Source organism: Onychostoma macrolepis, chromosome 07 (assembly GCF_012432095.1).
Source record: "Onychostoma macrolepis isolate SWU-2019 chromosome 07, ASM1243209v1, whole genome shotgun sequence".
NCBI classification, from domain to species: domain Eukaryota; kingdom Metazoa; phylum Chordata; class Actinopteri; order Cypriniformes; family Cyprinidae; genus Onychostoma; species Onychostoma macrolepis.
The window spans coordinates 37,295,334-37,308,423 of NC_081161.1; the positions used below are offsets into that span (position 1 = coordinate 37,295,334).

Sequence of the window (13,090 nt, forward strand, 5' to 3'; positions counted from 1 at the left end):
TTTACATGCATACATACACAAATGTATGGAAGGATTTTCCGGACTATTTTCAAAAGCAATTGCAAATTGTATTTTCAGTTACGTTTTCCACATGTGGACGCATAAATTGGGAGATAATCCAAATGACCACATTTTAAATGAAAAAACTAAGTCCATTTGCTACCGTATTTCCCATGTCTTATGAGTTATGAGCCTGTCATATTTACATAGCAATATTAATTACCACATTTGCTTTTTCACTTTCTCTGCGTCGCACATGTAACCTGCCAAAACTCAAATGAAATCACAATTCCTTTTGCATTTGAATTTCCGATGTCTACACGGAAAGCTGTCAATCATTGTGAGGGGGCGGGGCTATACTAGGGGGCGTGTTTGTATTGGGAGGTGACGTCACTCACAGAATGCTTTGATTAATGGAGGTAATCGGTGAAGGCTCCGCTAAAGGCAGCTGTCAATCAGTTCGTGCCTGTGTGAACGAACAGACAACCTTCTTGGCACAATGCAGAATTCTGTCTTTTTTACCCCAAATGCAGCTATTATCTCCTGCTAACAGCGGGAGCAACAACGGCACGCACAATAAGTCAATATTCACTATTAACGAAACGCTTTTCACCTGTCTCAACATCTCTCACTGCTTCTCTCTTTCTCTCACTCCGATTGACGCAAATGAGTAAACAGACAGTGCAATTATACACTTATTACAGTACATTTTATTCCTTTCTTTTAATCTGTAAAAGAGCGTCACACCTGTCTCAATATTTTTTACTGTTTGAAAAAAAAAATGCCAATCTATATTTATTTACCCATTTTCCACCTATATCTATATCTATATATATATATTATTTTCATATTTTAACAGTTTAATCCGTTATGGGGCACGCGTCCCATGGGCCGTGGCACCAAAGCGTCGCGCAAATATCAAGATCTCTCTGTGTACTGCGGTCAATCTAACCGCCGCGCTGTTACTATGCGCGCATATACTGTGCATTACGGCGGTCTTCCGCCGGTCTTTGCGTGCATTCACTCAGCCATTTTTATTTATATTTTATTTATTTATTTTTAGTGCTTAAGTTATACATACAAACAAGAACAGAGAAAGAGTAAGGGTAATATATATTAAGATAATTAACAAAATAACTCATGTGGAATTACAAAATAAATGCCCTTGACCTTGATAATATTTTTGCTAATTACAATGATCTGATTAAAAAATGTAATCTTCAAAAGTCAGATTTTTTTTCGTTACCTCCAGGTTCGATACTTTATTCAGGCCCATTGCTCTGTGTTTCCTCAAATGCCCTTTGAATCAGGATTGGACTTAGTTCTTAAGACCCCTACACACCTCAATGGCCTCATTTCCAAAATAACTTAATTATGACATTCCAAAATATATCAATAGAGAAGATCAAAACAGAATGGATGGGAGAGTTGGGAATTTACATATCCGAAGACATTTGGGATAAAGCTGTTGAAAGAATAAATAGGACTTCATCTTGTGCATGACTCAGTCTGATTCAGATGAAAGTTCATACCGTAATCACTAAAACTACTATACCCAAATATAGATCAAACATGTGATCGTTGTAATGCACCTAAGGCAGATCTAACACACATGTTCTGGCCATGTACTAAACTGAGACAATTTTGGTTTTCAATATTTGAAATTTTAAACTCGGCATTTAATTTAAGAATTCAGCCTAACCCAATAATGGCTTTGTTTGGAGTTACAGGTGACGACATTCACATAACTAAAGATAAGGAAAATGCCTTGACATTTGCAACAATAATAGCTAGAAGAAGAATTATTTTTTGTTTGTTTGTTTATTTGTTGCGGGTAGAAAAAGTGAAAAATGAATGCCTTTGAAGGTGCTTCTGTCACTGAATGCTTTCAATGTACCTTGTTAAATTAAAAATAAATAAATAAATATAAGCCCTCCAAAATCTCATATAAAGGGTGTTTTACTTAGCATTTCAGATAGCCCTAAAAAGGAAAGTCCCTGTTACCACAGACTACATTTCGGAGTGGCGGCTGGCTTGACTGCAGTTGTAGGTTGGTCGTTCGCGGTGTTGACCAAGCGAAAGCTGCTTGTTTTGAGAGTAACTTATGTGTAGGTAATGCTTCATACATAAGTATGTAATTGACAATACACAATGGACCCTTTTCGCTATTTAGTTAATTTTTTTATTTTATTATATATTTTGTTATTTATCACAAATCCACAATAACACTGCCTTTGTCATTTCAGTCTTTGGAAAAGAAAAGAAAATATGGAAAATACTGTTTTCAATATTCAGATACAAACCTGTAAAGATAAAGATATTGTAGTGGCAATTCCTTCCTTCAACGCACAACAAGGTGTTTTACTAGACTTTCAGTGTACACGTATCTAAATTTATGTTCAGTTTTAGTTCAAGTTTATAGCTGTTTCAAAGCAATGGTACAAATGTCTCTAAATAATTCCTCCGTTATCAGTGCTATAATTTCATCATCTTACCAAGCCCCACATCATCCCTTAAGAGTCCAAAGGTAGTTTCTTCATACTCGAGTTTGAGTTGGTTTACTGTTCCCCATCAAACCAGCATAAATATCTCTAATAAATACAAAGGACTTGCTTTGATTGGGGGGGAGTTTTCACTTGACATCATCTAAAATGATATCTGTGTAAACCAGTGTGAAATCAGCAGCTTGTGTGATGCATGTCCAGAGATATTCCAGTTTTCTTGTCAGTGCATCGTCCACTTCTACTCTGCCTTTTCATCTTCTTTGTCCATCTCAGTAAGAACACAGTAGCACACTTTCTGAATGAGGATACCTGAAGATGCTGGTGAAGAGGGAATGAAAGTAGACATGGCACATATCAGTTTTAGAAGCAGTTTTAGGAGCTCTGTAAACCTAAACCGCTATTAGGAGACTTACCGATAAACTTCCTGATCCACATAGGCCTACGTGTGGCAGGTAGATGGCAGCACAAGAAGTAGACGGGGACTCCCGATAAAGCAATGGCAATGCCGATTAATGAGTTGATCGTGTCGCTATATAAAGGCACCACCACAAGAAATACTGTGCAGAGGCAGAATATAATTGGGAAGAACAGGCTGAGCTGAAAGAAAAAGGAAAGGTGAGATAAATGAGAGAGTTTACTTATTCAATGAGTCTGAACTTTTTAGAGTTATTTCCATTAGTAGTTCATCTCATACGATGCAAATCGTATTTTGGTGCTCCTTTGAGATATATTTGTGAAGCATAAATCTTTGATAAAGATAAGAGTAATGACAATACCTATGGTTTATTTATGTACTGTATGAAAGCGATTGAACGGAGTGCGTTTCCTCATGCGAACACTAATATAATAATATATTAATGCATATAATTTATGATGACTACAACAGCAGAATGCCAGATATTTACATTTCGCAACTGTGACTTTATTACTAATAATCGCAACTTTCTAGGCTTCATAACAATTGCAACTTTATATCTCACAATATGACTTTTATTGATTTCAACAGGTCCCTATTTTTTATTTTAATTTTTTATTAATTTTTTTTCCTCTGAGGCAGAAACTGCCTTCAATAAGCAACACTTCGGCAATGCATTGGTTTGATTGAAATAGAAATCAAGTGTTGCTGGATTTAGCTTTCTTACTTACTTCAAAAATACCAAATAATGCATGGCAGACGCTGGTTTGTGTGGTTACCTTTAGTGGTCTTGGTCTGTCTGGTTGTTTCCATCGCAGGTACAACTGTCCCAGGATAGACAGACCCACAAAGAACCAGTAGCTGAAGCTGTAGTAATTGATCAGTTTAAAGACATCTTCTACACACAGGTACACAAGAGCCATGGCACCCTGTCACACAACAAGACATTTGAGAATAACTACACAGATTTACATACGCCATAAAGACATGGAACACAGACAAATACGTGATCTTAAGAGGAAAGCACAGGATTGAAACAGAACATTAGTACATGTAATACAGCATATTATGACACAAATGGAGATGATGAGATGGGAACTGACATTGAAGAGTAGGGCAGGGATGGGGGTGAAGCGTACGACGTGAATCATGCACAGGTAGTCTGGCAGGTGGCCCTCTCTGGAGCCCACGAAAAACAACCTGAGTAGAGATATGCAAATGAGAAATGAGCTGAGAATGAAATTTAGAATGAAATGGTGCCTGAGATGAAATAATGTGGTGAATCAGATGGCAACAACACTGGTTATGCTACATATGTTAGATACTCACCTTGATGCAGCAACTATTGAAGCGTTCAATCCTCCAAAGCAGGAGAAGGCAACAGCGACTGGAATTGTCCAGTTAAAAAACCCAAATACCTGGTCTGCAAATGTCTGTGAAATAAAAATTTAATTAGCCAAGAAACTCAATAGAAAAGCTAGATGATTAAAGCTTGTCCCAGCTCAGTTTATTTAAAGAAAGAAATTAACATTTTTTATTCAGCAAGAATGCATTAAATTTATCAAAAGTGACAGTAAAGGCATTTATAATATTGCTTTTTCCCCTCAAATAAATGCTGTTTTTTAACTTTCTATTCACAAAAGAAGACTGAAAATATATTATGGTTTCTAGAAAAATAGTAAGCAAAATATCACAATGATTTCTTAAGATAGTGATAATGATTTTCTTGTGATAGTGAAGACTGGAGTCAGGGCTGCTGATAATGCAACTTTGCCATTACAGGAATAAATTATATTTTAGAAAATATATTTAAAAAAAGAAAATGTAAAATTGTAATAATATTTGACAATATTACTATTTTTACTGTATTTGATCGAATAAATGCAGCTTTGGTGAGTATAAGAGACTTCTATCAAAATCTTATCAATCCCAATCTTTTGAACAGTAGTGTATGTTATTGCATTGCCCTTTTTAAAAATGAATAAAAACATATTCAAATGACCACCAGAGATAAATACTCACCACAGCCACGGCGTCACTGTCTAGGATGGCAGGAATAGGCAGGACTGTGTAGTAAGCCAAATTGGTAAGAATGTAGATCACTGTGACAATGGGCATGGAGATAGCAATGGCCAGCGGGAGATTTCTGCAAAACGAGATGACCACCAGAGGGCAGCAGATTGCATTATCATGCACACTACTTGGCCTGTAAACCTTTACAATTAAGTCTACAACTCTCAAAGCTCCAAAGACCCAAATGGAGAAGTGCTTGGATAGTCACATGACGGACCGGAGCATCCCACAAAAAGGCATGTGATCCAATCACATGTTTGCTGTGTTCAATTAAACATTCAGTGATTTGACAGGCAAACAGATAGATAGATAGATAGATAGATAGATAGATAGATAGATAGATAGATAGATAGATAGATAGATTACCTTTCAGGGTTTTTGATCTCCTCGGTGACAAAGTTGAGCGTGTCCCATCCAGAGTAGGAGAAGAGAGCAGAATACAACGCCAGAGCCACATCACCTGGATCATGAGATGAACCTGAGAAGAGCCCTTCAAAATTCTGTGTGTAACCTAGACCACAAACACACACAGAAACCAGCATAGTCAGATTATATTATATATATACAGATACAAAGTTGAAAACCCTATACAGGTGTAAAACGTATTTACCCTGAAATATCTTGACCAGGCCAGTGATGATGACAGCGATGAGGGCGATGACCTTTGCGTAAGTGAAGAAGTCCTGAACGCGTGTTCCATACTTCACATAAGCACAGTTTACAAAGGTCAGCAAGCCTACAGAACAAACACAGGTCAAGATTAAACACTTTTTTTTTTTTCTTTTCTCAATATTCTGCGACTTGCACAGGCCCTGGTGTTTTTGTGCTCAGGGTGGATATCTATTAAGCTTTAAAAAGATAGTACAACCAAAAATGTCATGATTTACTCACCCTCAGGTCATTCAGAACCTGTATGCTAATCTTTTTTTTTCTGCTGAAAAGAACATATTTTGAAGAATGCTGATTACCAGTTTTGACTCCCATTGACTTACTATCAGAAGAAAGCAATTATCATACAGGTTTGGAATGAGTAAATAATGACAGGCTGTTCATTTGTGGTTGGACTATCCCTTTAAGGATCCACATGGGTGTTCTTGTGAGTCTAGTCACAACATCACTGCGATAACATGAAATGGATACGGTCTTCCCTTGTTTTCCAAGAGGATCAATGATCTTCAGGGGTTACTTTGTTCTGATCCTGGAATGTCTTGATTTGTGTGAGAGGTTCAGACAGAGGGAGCATGTGAGCGAGTGTGTGTGTGTGTGTTTGTATGTGTGATCATGTGTGTGTCTTTTGTAAGGTAGTCTTCCTGGCTTGAGGAAGCAGGGCTGCTGACTCTAGCACTCCTGCTGGTTGTTTTGCAAGGAGCTAAATAGCTTAGAGCAGCACTAAAGTTTGCGTGCGTGAGCGGGGCATTTTTTTTTGGCGTACAGAAAATCCAGCTGTAAGCACCTGCGCTTTGATACTGCATTCCATGAGGGCACATGCAATCAGTTCAAAACAAATATGTATTGCTTTGTACTGCAAATACCCCTTGATGGTGCATTCATACAGGAAATAAAACAATGGAAACTGAACTGAAATTGAGAGTAAAACTGGGCAGTTTGTGTTAAGTAGCCTTAACTACAAATGAGGAAGTTACAATGTGTCACATGACTTAAGATACTGTCACTGTCTGACCCATTAAACAACTGGAAAAAAACAATATAATATGTGGATGTTACAATTATCTCTCACACAAACCCTCCTTGAGTCCTTTAAGCTAAGGTCACATTTCTAAAATAAAAAATAAAAAAATGTTTTCTAGTCATGCTCCCACTTCATCTTATCTGTTATGGCTGCTATCAATGTTGCCTCAAGTTCATAAACTGCTCGCACACCCGTTTCTAATCTACAGTCTCTCTGCTTAAGAAGGCCAGATAGCACAGAGACAGATATGTGTCTCATTCCTGTATGGTTATGTCAAGTTTTATAATGAATAAACAATGAAAATGTAAAACTAACATCATTCACTTTCACTGTATAGAAACTAATATCTAATATGTTATATAACGAATATCTAATATCACTAATATCTAATGTTGTGTTTCATGTGGTTAAAATGACACGAGTAAGTGATGACAAAAATTCCTTTTTTTGTGGACTATGTCTATGTTATAATGTGATTATATTTTATTTTAGATGTATGCTTAAAGGGATAGTTAACCCAAAATGAACAGCATTCTTTCATCATTTTCTCACTCTCATGCCATTCCAAATATGTTTGATATTCTCTCTTTCTGTGGAGGATAAAAGAAGATATTTTGATAAATGATATAGATAAATATTGATAAATGTCATATTTTTTCCCCTTACAATGGAAGTCAGTGGTCACCAAAAAGTGTGGTGTTTACCTTTTGTCTTCCACAGAACAAAGTAAGTCATACAGGTTTGGAACGACATGAGAGCAGGCAAATGATGACAGAATTTTTATTTTTGGGTTGAACTATCCCTTTAGGACAACTATTAATAATATTAACATTGTTAACATTACCGTGCCTTTTATCAAAAGAATAGTACACATTGTATTCGTAAGGAAAGACAGAAATGATAGTGTGTCTTTTTCCTGAGATTCTAGATGTGTCTACTGAGACAGTTATCGCACTCCCTCTCATTGTGCTTTTGGCTCTATTCCATACTGAGCTCTCATTAGCTATTAGTCATACGGGCAAGATTGTTAATCGGAAGGACTTTACCTTCCAGAAATCAGCAGTTCTTGGTAGTGCTTCTTATCTTTCAATGAAGCATGCATGTGTGTGTGTGTGTGTGTGTGTGTTGCAATCAGGGTATAATATGTTTAAACGCATTTTATGAAAGACAATCATTTATTTTAGTCTGGCACAAAATATCTTCATCTAGAGTTCCTCAAATGCGGCACAGTTTACACATCTCTTTTTTTCTGGCAGGACCAGGGTTGAGAACCACAGAGTTAAAAACCACTGAAATAGATCAGTGGTTTTCAGTCCTAGTCCTGGAGACCCCTATGTGCATACTATCCACACTATCTGCCCTAAATAGTATTGAAAATGACTAATATCACATAGAATTTAGGATGGATAGTATGCACATTGGGACACAGGCAATGCTTATTTGTATGTCTCCCTTATTTAACATCATCAGCTCATTAGGTGAGAGCTTGATGAATTTAGCTGAGTGTGTCAGGACCAGGATTGAAAGCCATTGATTTAGATTATGTGGTGTGTGAAAAAATTTCAAGAGCATTTCAAGAACTGCCAGTTCAACTGGAATTTTTTGTTTCAGTTTGCACTTTTTTTGGTATCATGCATGTCTGTGCTGAGCGAGACGAATCACGTGAATGCAACCTTCAACATCAGCAGCACTGCTCTGACACATTCTCTTCTCCTTCCCTTTTCCACTCAACATCAAATACTGACAGGCTTTCATTATTGCTTATAACATCATAATTTATTTTTTTCTCCATTTTCCAAAAAGTACAGTGATGGTACCACGGTAAAGTGATATGGCATCAGATGATAATACTATAGAACTTTTTTACTTTGTTTGTGAGAGTCTTTTGAACTCAATATATTTCTTGTGATGTTTTATGCTACTTCATACATGTCTGTGGTAAATGTAGCTATGTGTTTATGTGTTTGAGTAATAGTAAGCTGCTACCTACTACCCACTTCCTGCTGACAGTTCTCTTACTATTCACACAGTCTTTCAAAGTGTTACTTTCCTAACAAACTTTAAATGAATGCAGAAATGCAATTAAGCTTTGAATTCAAGAGTCTGTCATCATTTACCTTTTACACACCCTTATGTCATTTCAAACACTCTTCTTTTTTCTGTAGAACGCAACAGGAGAAATGTTGAGAAATGGCCACTTTTTACATAAAAAAAGAAAGTAACAAACTGTCAAGCTCCAAACTGGCATAAAACCACCATAAAAGTATCATAAACATAGTCCACTTGTCTATATTGCAACTTTTTGAAATTTTCGAGGAACGGATTGAAATATATGTCGCTACAGTGGCAAAGCACATGAACGTTCAAAGGTTTGGGGTCAGTAATGTCTCTTATGCTCACCAAGGCAGAAAGAAATACAGTAAATTGTAATATTGTGAAATATTATAGCAATTTAAAATATTAATTTCAATATTAATGTATTTTAATGACATTTATTTCTGTGCTCTGTGATGGCAAAACTGAATTTTCAGCAGCCATTACGCCAGTCTTCCACTGTCAGCTAATATGCTGATTTGGTGCTCAAAAATAAATTCTGATTATTATCAATTTTAAAAACAGTTGTGCTGCTTAATATTTTTGTGGAAACCATGACACATTTTTTAAAAGATCCTTTTATGAAAATAAAGTTCAGATAAACAGCATTTATGATTAATTGAATGCATCCTTCTTTCAAAAACAATGTACTGACCCCAAACCTTTGAACAGTGGTGTATATTCTTCAAAATTTTTCCTTCTGTATTCCACTGAAGCAAAAAAATAATAATTAATTAAATAATAAAAAATCATATAGTTTTAGAATGATAGGTAGGCCTAAATGATTCTGGATGAACTATTCGTTCTTTTAGCTCAAATTTTGTTCTTAAAGACTTGAGGTCCACAAACCTTCACAGGTAACCTACAAAAGCAACTCCCAAACATATAGACACACATCCACATGCATCAACTCACATATGCAGGCTGCAGCCAGCAGACGATTGGCCACGTAGGGTGCTATACACGTGGGGAAGATGGGCTGCACCATGTAGTTGGAGAAGGTGATGGCTATCACAGCCTGACTGGTGGGCTCGATGATCAGAAGAGAAGTCCATAGACGGATGAAAGCCAAAAAGCCTCCAAAGGCCTCCAGGATATAGGCGTAGCTGGCACCCGACTTGGTGATAGTGGTCCCGAGCTCAGCATAACAGAGCGCCCCAAACACCGAGAAGATCCCACCAACTGTCCACACTACCAAAGACAACCCATAGGAGCCACTGTACATCAGTACGCCTTTGGGTGAGACGAAGATCCCGGAGCCGATCATGTTTCCCACAATGAGACATACGCCATTGAGCAAAGATATTTCTTTTTTCAGTTTCATGGACTCCTGCAAGCTGCTTGCCTTCAGGTCTCCATTTGACACCTCTGAGGACTGCTCCTCCGTGGGTGCAGGGCTGTAGGACGCCATTGTTTTAAAGGGCAGATGGGTTGGATGATACAAAAAAGACTGTCTAAACCAGTTCTACAGTCAGCTACAAGGGTTTTAGGAAGGTCTGCAAAGTTCCCAGCTAGTTCTTGAGATCTTCAGGTGACATCTGGGGAAAACAGAAGAAGAGTGTTCACTATTTATACACACATGCATGCTCATATAATAATCTCCAAAGAAACAGGGCAGTCATAAAGAGCTCACATACACACTCTTGCTTCTCAAACGTAAATATGGCTATTACGGATCCATTAGACGTCATGGCAAATGGCTTTTTAAAGGTGTGTAAACAGAGCCGCACAGAGAAAAAGGTCTACATGTAAGAAAAACATCCAGATTGCTCATATTCCTTACTGCGTGAGACAGGATTGTGTGTCTTAGTCAATGGCTTAATCAATCACCATCCCTGACGTGGACATTGATCCACCTGATCTCCCAAGACCAAATGGAGGGATTTTTAATACGTTAAATCCAATTCAACTCTCTCTCGTTTTATATCTCTCTCTCTCTCTCACTTTTAGCATGGAGACTTCTTGGTGCGTCAGCATGCTGATCTGTCACATGCTCCTCAAGGTTCAATGGACTCAAAAGAGCTACGCTCAAGTGCACAGGCAACGAAACGTCTTCACATGACGATATGAAAAATATGCACATGCAGGAACATGAGTAGTTAATTGACAGCTTGTATTTTTGAAGCTCAAAGTTGAGAGCCATTATTGCTGACTATGCCAAACTGTACACTAATTTTGGCATAGGTTAACTAATAAGAGTTAATGACATCCTGAAATTTGAACTGGAAGTGAATGGGGGTTTTGCATTGTTATACATTATACATTATGGCTGTAGAATTCTGGGTCACCTGATTGTTAAAATTCTAAATTTTAAAAAGGTAGTTTAAAGTGTAGAACTCAAACTCAGAATTTGAAATTGTTGCATGCCATTTTAGACCTGCTGGCCCTTAGAATCATTCCCACCTTTCACACACTAACTCCAGCAGTCCTATAGATCAGATTAATTACCCTGTGTAATGATTGGGAAGGTCTTATCACAAAAGAAGAAAGTTGCATTCAGGAAAGACAAAAAGCGATAGAGTGGATGATTAAAGAACTGAGAGATGAGTGGGTGGACAGTAGGCAATTACTGCACGTGATAATTAAACAGCCACACCAATGCAAGATCTTTAGGAAACAGAGAGCAAGGTTCACGACATGCTGATAAGCGCTCTGAAAAAAACAACTATAAAACAAAATCACTCAAGGTTACAGCCTAAGCCACTATAGCCTTGCTGTAAAGCAGAATATTAAGTGAAAATTATTTTTATCAGTTTACTATATAAACTAACTGTAAACTACTTGCAATATCTATGAAAAGAACATTGTAAGAGTAAAGGTTTAGACTATATTGATAATAAATTCATAATAATTATGTACAGTAAGCTTAAAACGTGTCCATATAAAACCTGTAAGTATACAACGTGCGTTTTACAATGAGGTCTATGTAATTTAAAGCTTTAGGGAATAATAATTCTGGCTTTAAATGACGGCAAGTACAGCTGAGCGGAACGGTGTGCATTACCTTTTCCTCCAGGTGCTGAAGTGGCATCAGGATGCAGCTTGTACTGATGCTTTATCTGCTGTTCATTTTCGCAGACACGATCGAAGTCGATGTGCAGTTCATGTTATTTCGCCGTGTGAGATCTCAGTCACGGCTCGCGCTCGAGTTCCCTTCCGTTCAGCCGTTTGAAGGAGATTGATGAACTTCTGCTCTCAGTCAAATACAGACTGCAAACACAGACAGCGAGTAAGGGGAGGAGAAAAGAGACAGAGCGCAGCTCTCTAAACTATTGAACCATCAGATAATGAGCGTCTGGATGAACTTATGATACGTATAAACAGACCTCAAAATGAAGGACATTTTGTTCTCGAGACATTAAGGTAAGCTGTCTGAATATAAAGCACTGTTGTTATAGCAAACTAGCTATTAAACATAGTTATTAAAAATATAGCTGAAATAAAATAAAATAAAAATATTAGATGAAAAAACGTCAACTTAACAAAAGACTTAAATGAAAATTAAAAATGTTGCCTTGTCAACTAAATGAAAGTTGAAGTAGCCCACTAAGATACTGAACTACTGAAAAAATTAAAATAAAATTGGAGCTATATAAAATTTTCAAAATTCAAATGACAAAAGAAGGCCTAGCCTACATGACAAAATGATTAAAAATTAAAACATAAAAATAAAAGCTAATTCAAAGTATTAATATGTACCAAATAATAATAAACAAAACTCATATGGCTTACAGAAATGGAATATGGACGTCTATTGGCTTCTTGGATAGAATCCTTAAAAATAAAAATAAAAATATATCCTGAGAAATATGGAGTAAAACGTGACAAGCCCCGAGTCATTTACGTGAATAGAAATGAATAAAAGAAAAGAAAAACATTTAAATAAAATAAGATTGTATTATAGCCTTCGTTTTGGAGAAGTTTTATATATTTTATAGCCTATTCATTTTATTTTATTTTTCTAAAATGAATAGAAATAAAAAAAACGTAAAAATTTTAGGATTGGTTTGAATTTCAGCCATCTTGCCTACTGAATGTTGTATTTCCCCATGTACCGTATATGAAAATTATGTAATTCTCAAAATGAGTTCTTGCAACTATGATTATTTACAGTGCACACCTGTGTATGTGTCGCCATCGTGTGGTTAAAATGGGATGTTACACCACATCTGTTTTTCACAATTTCACATTGTTGCTGTTTTTACTGGTACTTTAGTAGATAAATGTTATCTATTTTATTATTGCAACTTTTTTTTCTTTTGCTAATATTTATTTTTGGAACTTGTTTATGGCAAGATAAATATTAAACTGCCA

At 36.6% G+C, this 13,090-nt stretch overlaps 1 protein-coding gene across 2 annotated transcripts; it reads right to left on the reverse strand.

Moving 5' to 3' along the window:
• Positions 1–127: 127 nt before the first annotated feature.
• Positions 128–11,953, reverse strand: slc7a7 (solute carrier family 7 member 7). 2 transcript variants are annotated; one of them, XM_058781977.1, is made up of 10 exons: positions 11,781–11,953; positions 9,692–10,314; positions 5,603–5,728; positions 5,359–5,503; positions 4,942–5,065; positions 4,249–4,352; positions 4,023–4,119; positions 3,699–3,848; positions 2,918–3,101; positions 128–2,822 (listed from the first exon to the last, which is right to left on the reverse strand). In XM_058781977.1, the coding sequence occupies exons 2-10, from the start codon at positions 10,185–10,187 to the stop codon at positions 2,743–2,745; spliced, it is 1,506 nt and encodes a 501-aa protein (XP_058637960.1). In that variant the 5' UTR covers positions 10,188–10,314; positions 11,781–11,953; the 3' UTR covers positions 128–2,742. The 2 variants fall into 2 exon arrangements, with proteins under 2 accessions (XP_058637960.1, XP_058637961.1); XM_058781978.1 differs by lacking the exon at positions 11,781–11,953 and adding an exon at positions 10,560–10,580.
• Positions 11,954–13,090: the final 1,137 nt, after the last annotated feature.

Coding starts and splice junctions, on each gene's coding strand:
- slc7a7 (XM_058781977.1), bottom strand. CDS start 10,187: ATGGCGTCCTACAGCCCTGCACCCACGGAGGAGCAGTCCTCAGAGGTG. Junction 3,102..3,698: donor ACAGACCAAGACCACTAAAG/GTAACCACACAA, acceptor TTTTTCTTTCAG/CTCAGCCTGTTCTTCCCAAT. Junction 2,823..2,917: donor GTGGATCAGGAAGTTTATCG/GTAAGTCTCCTA, acceptor CCTCTTCACCAG/CATCTTCAGGTATCCTCATT.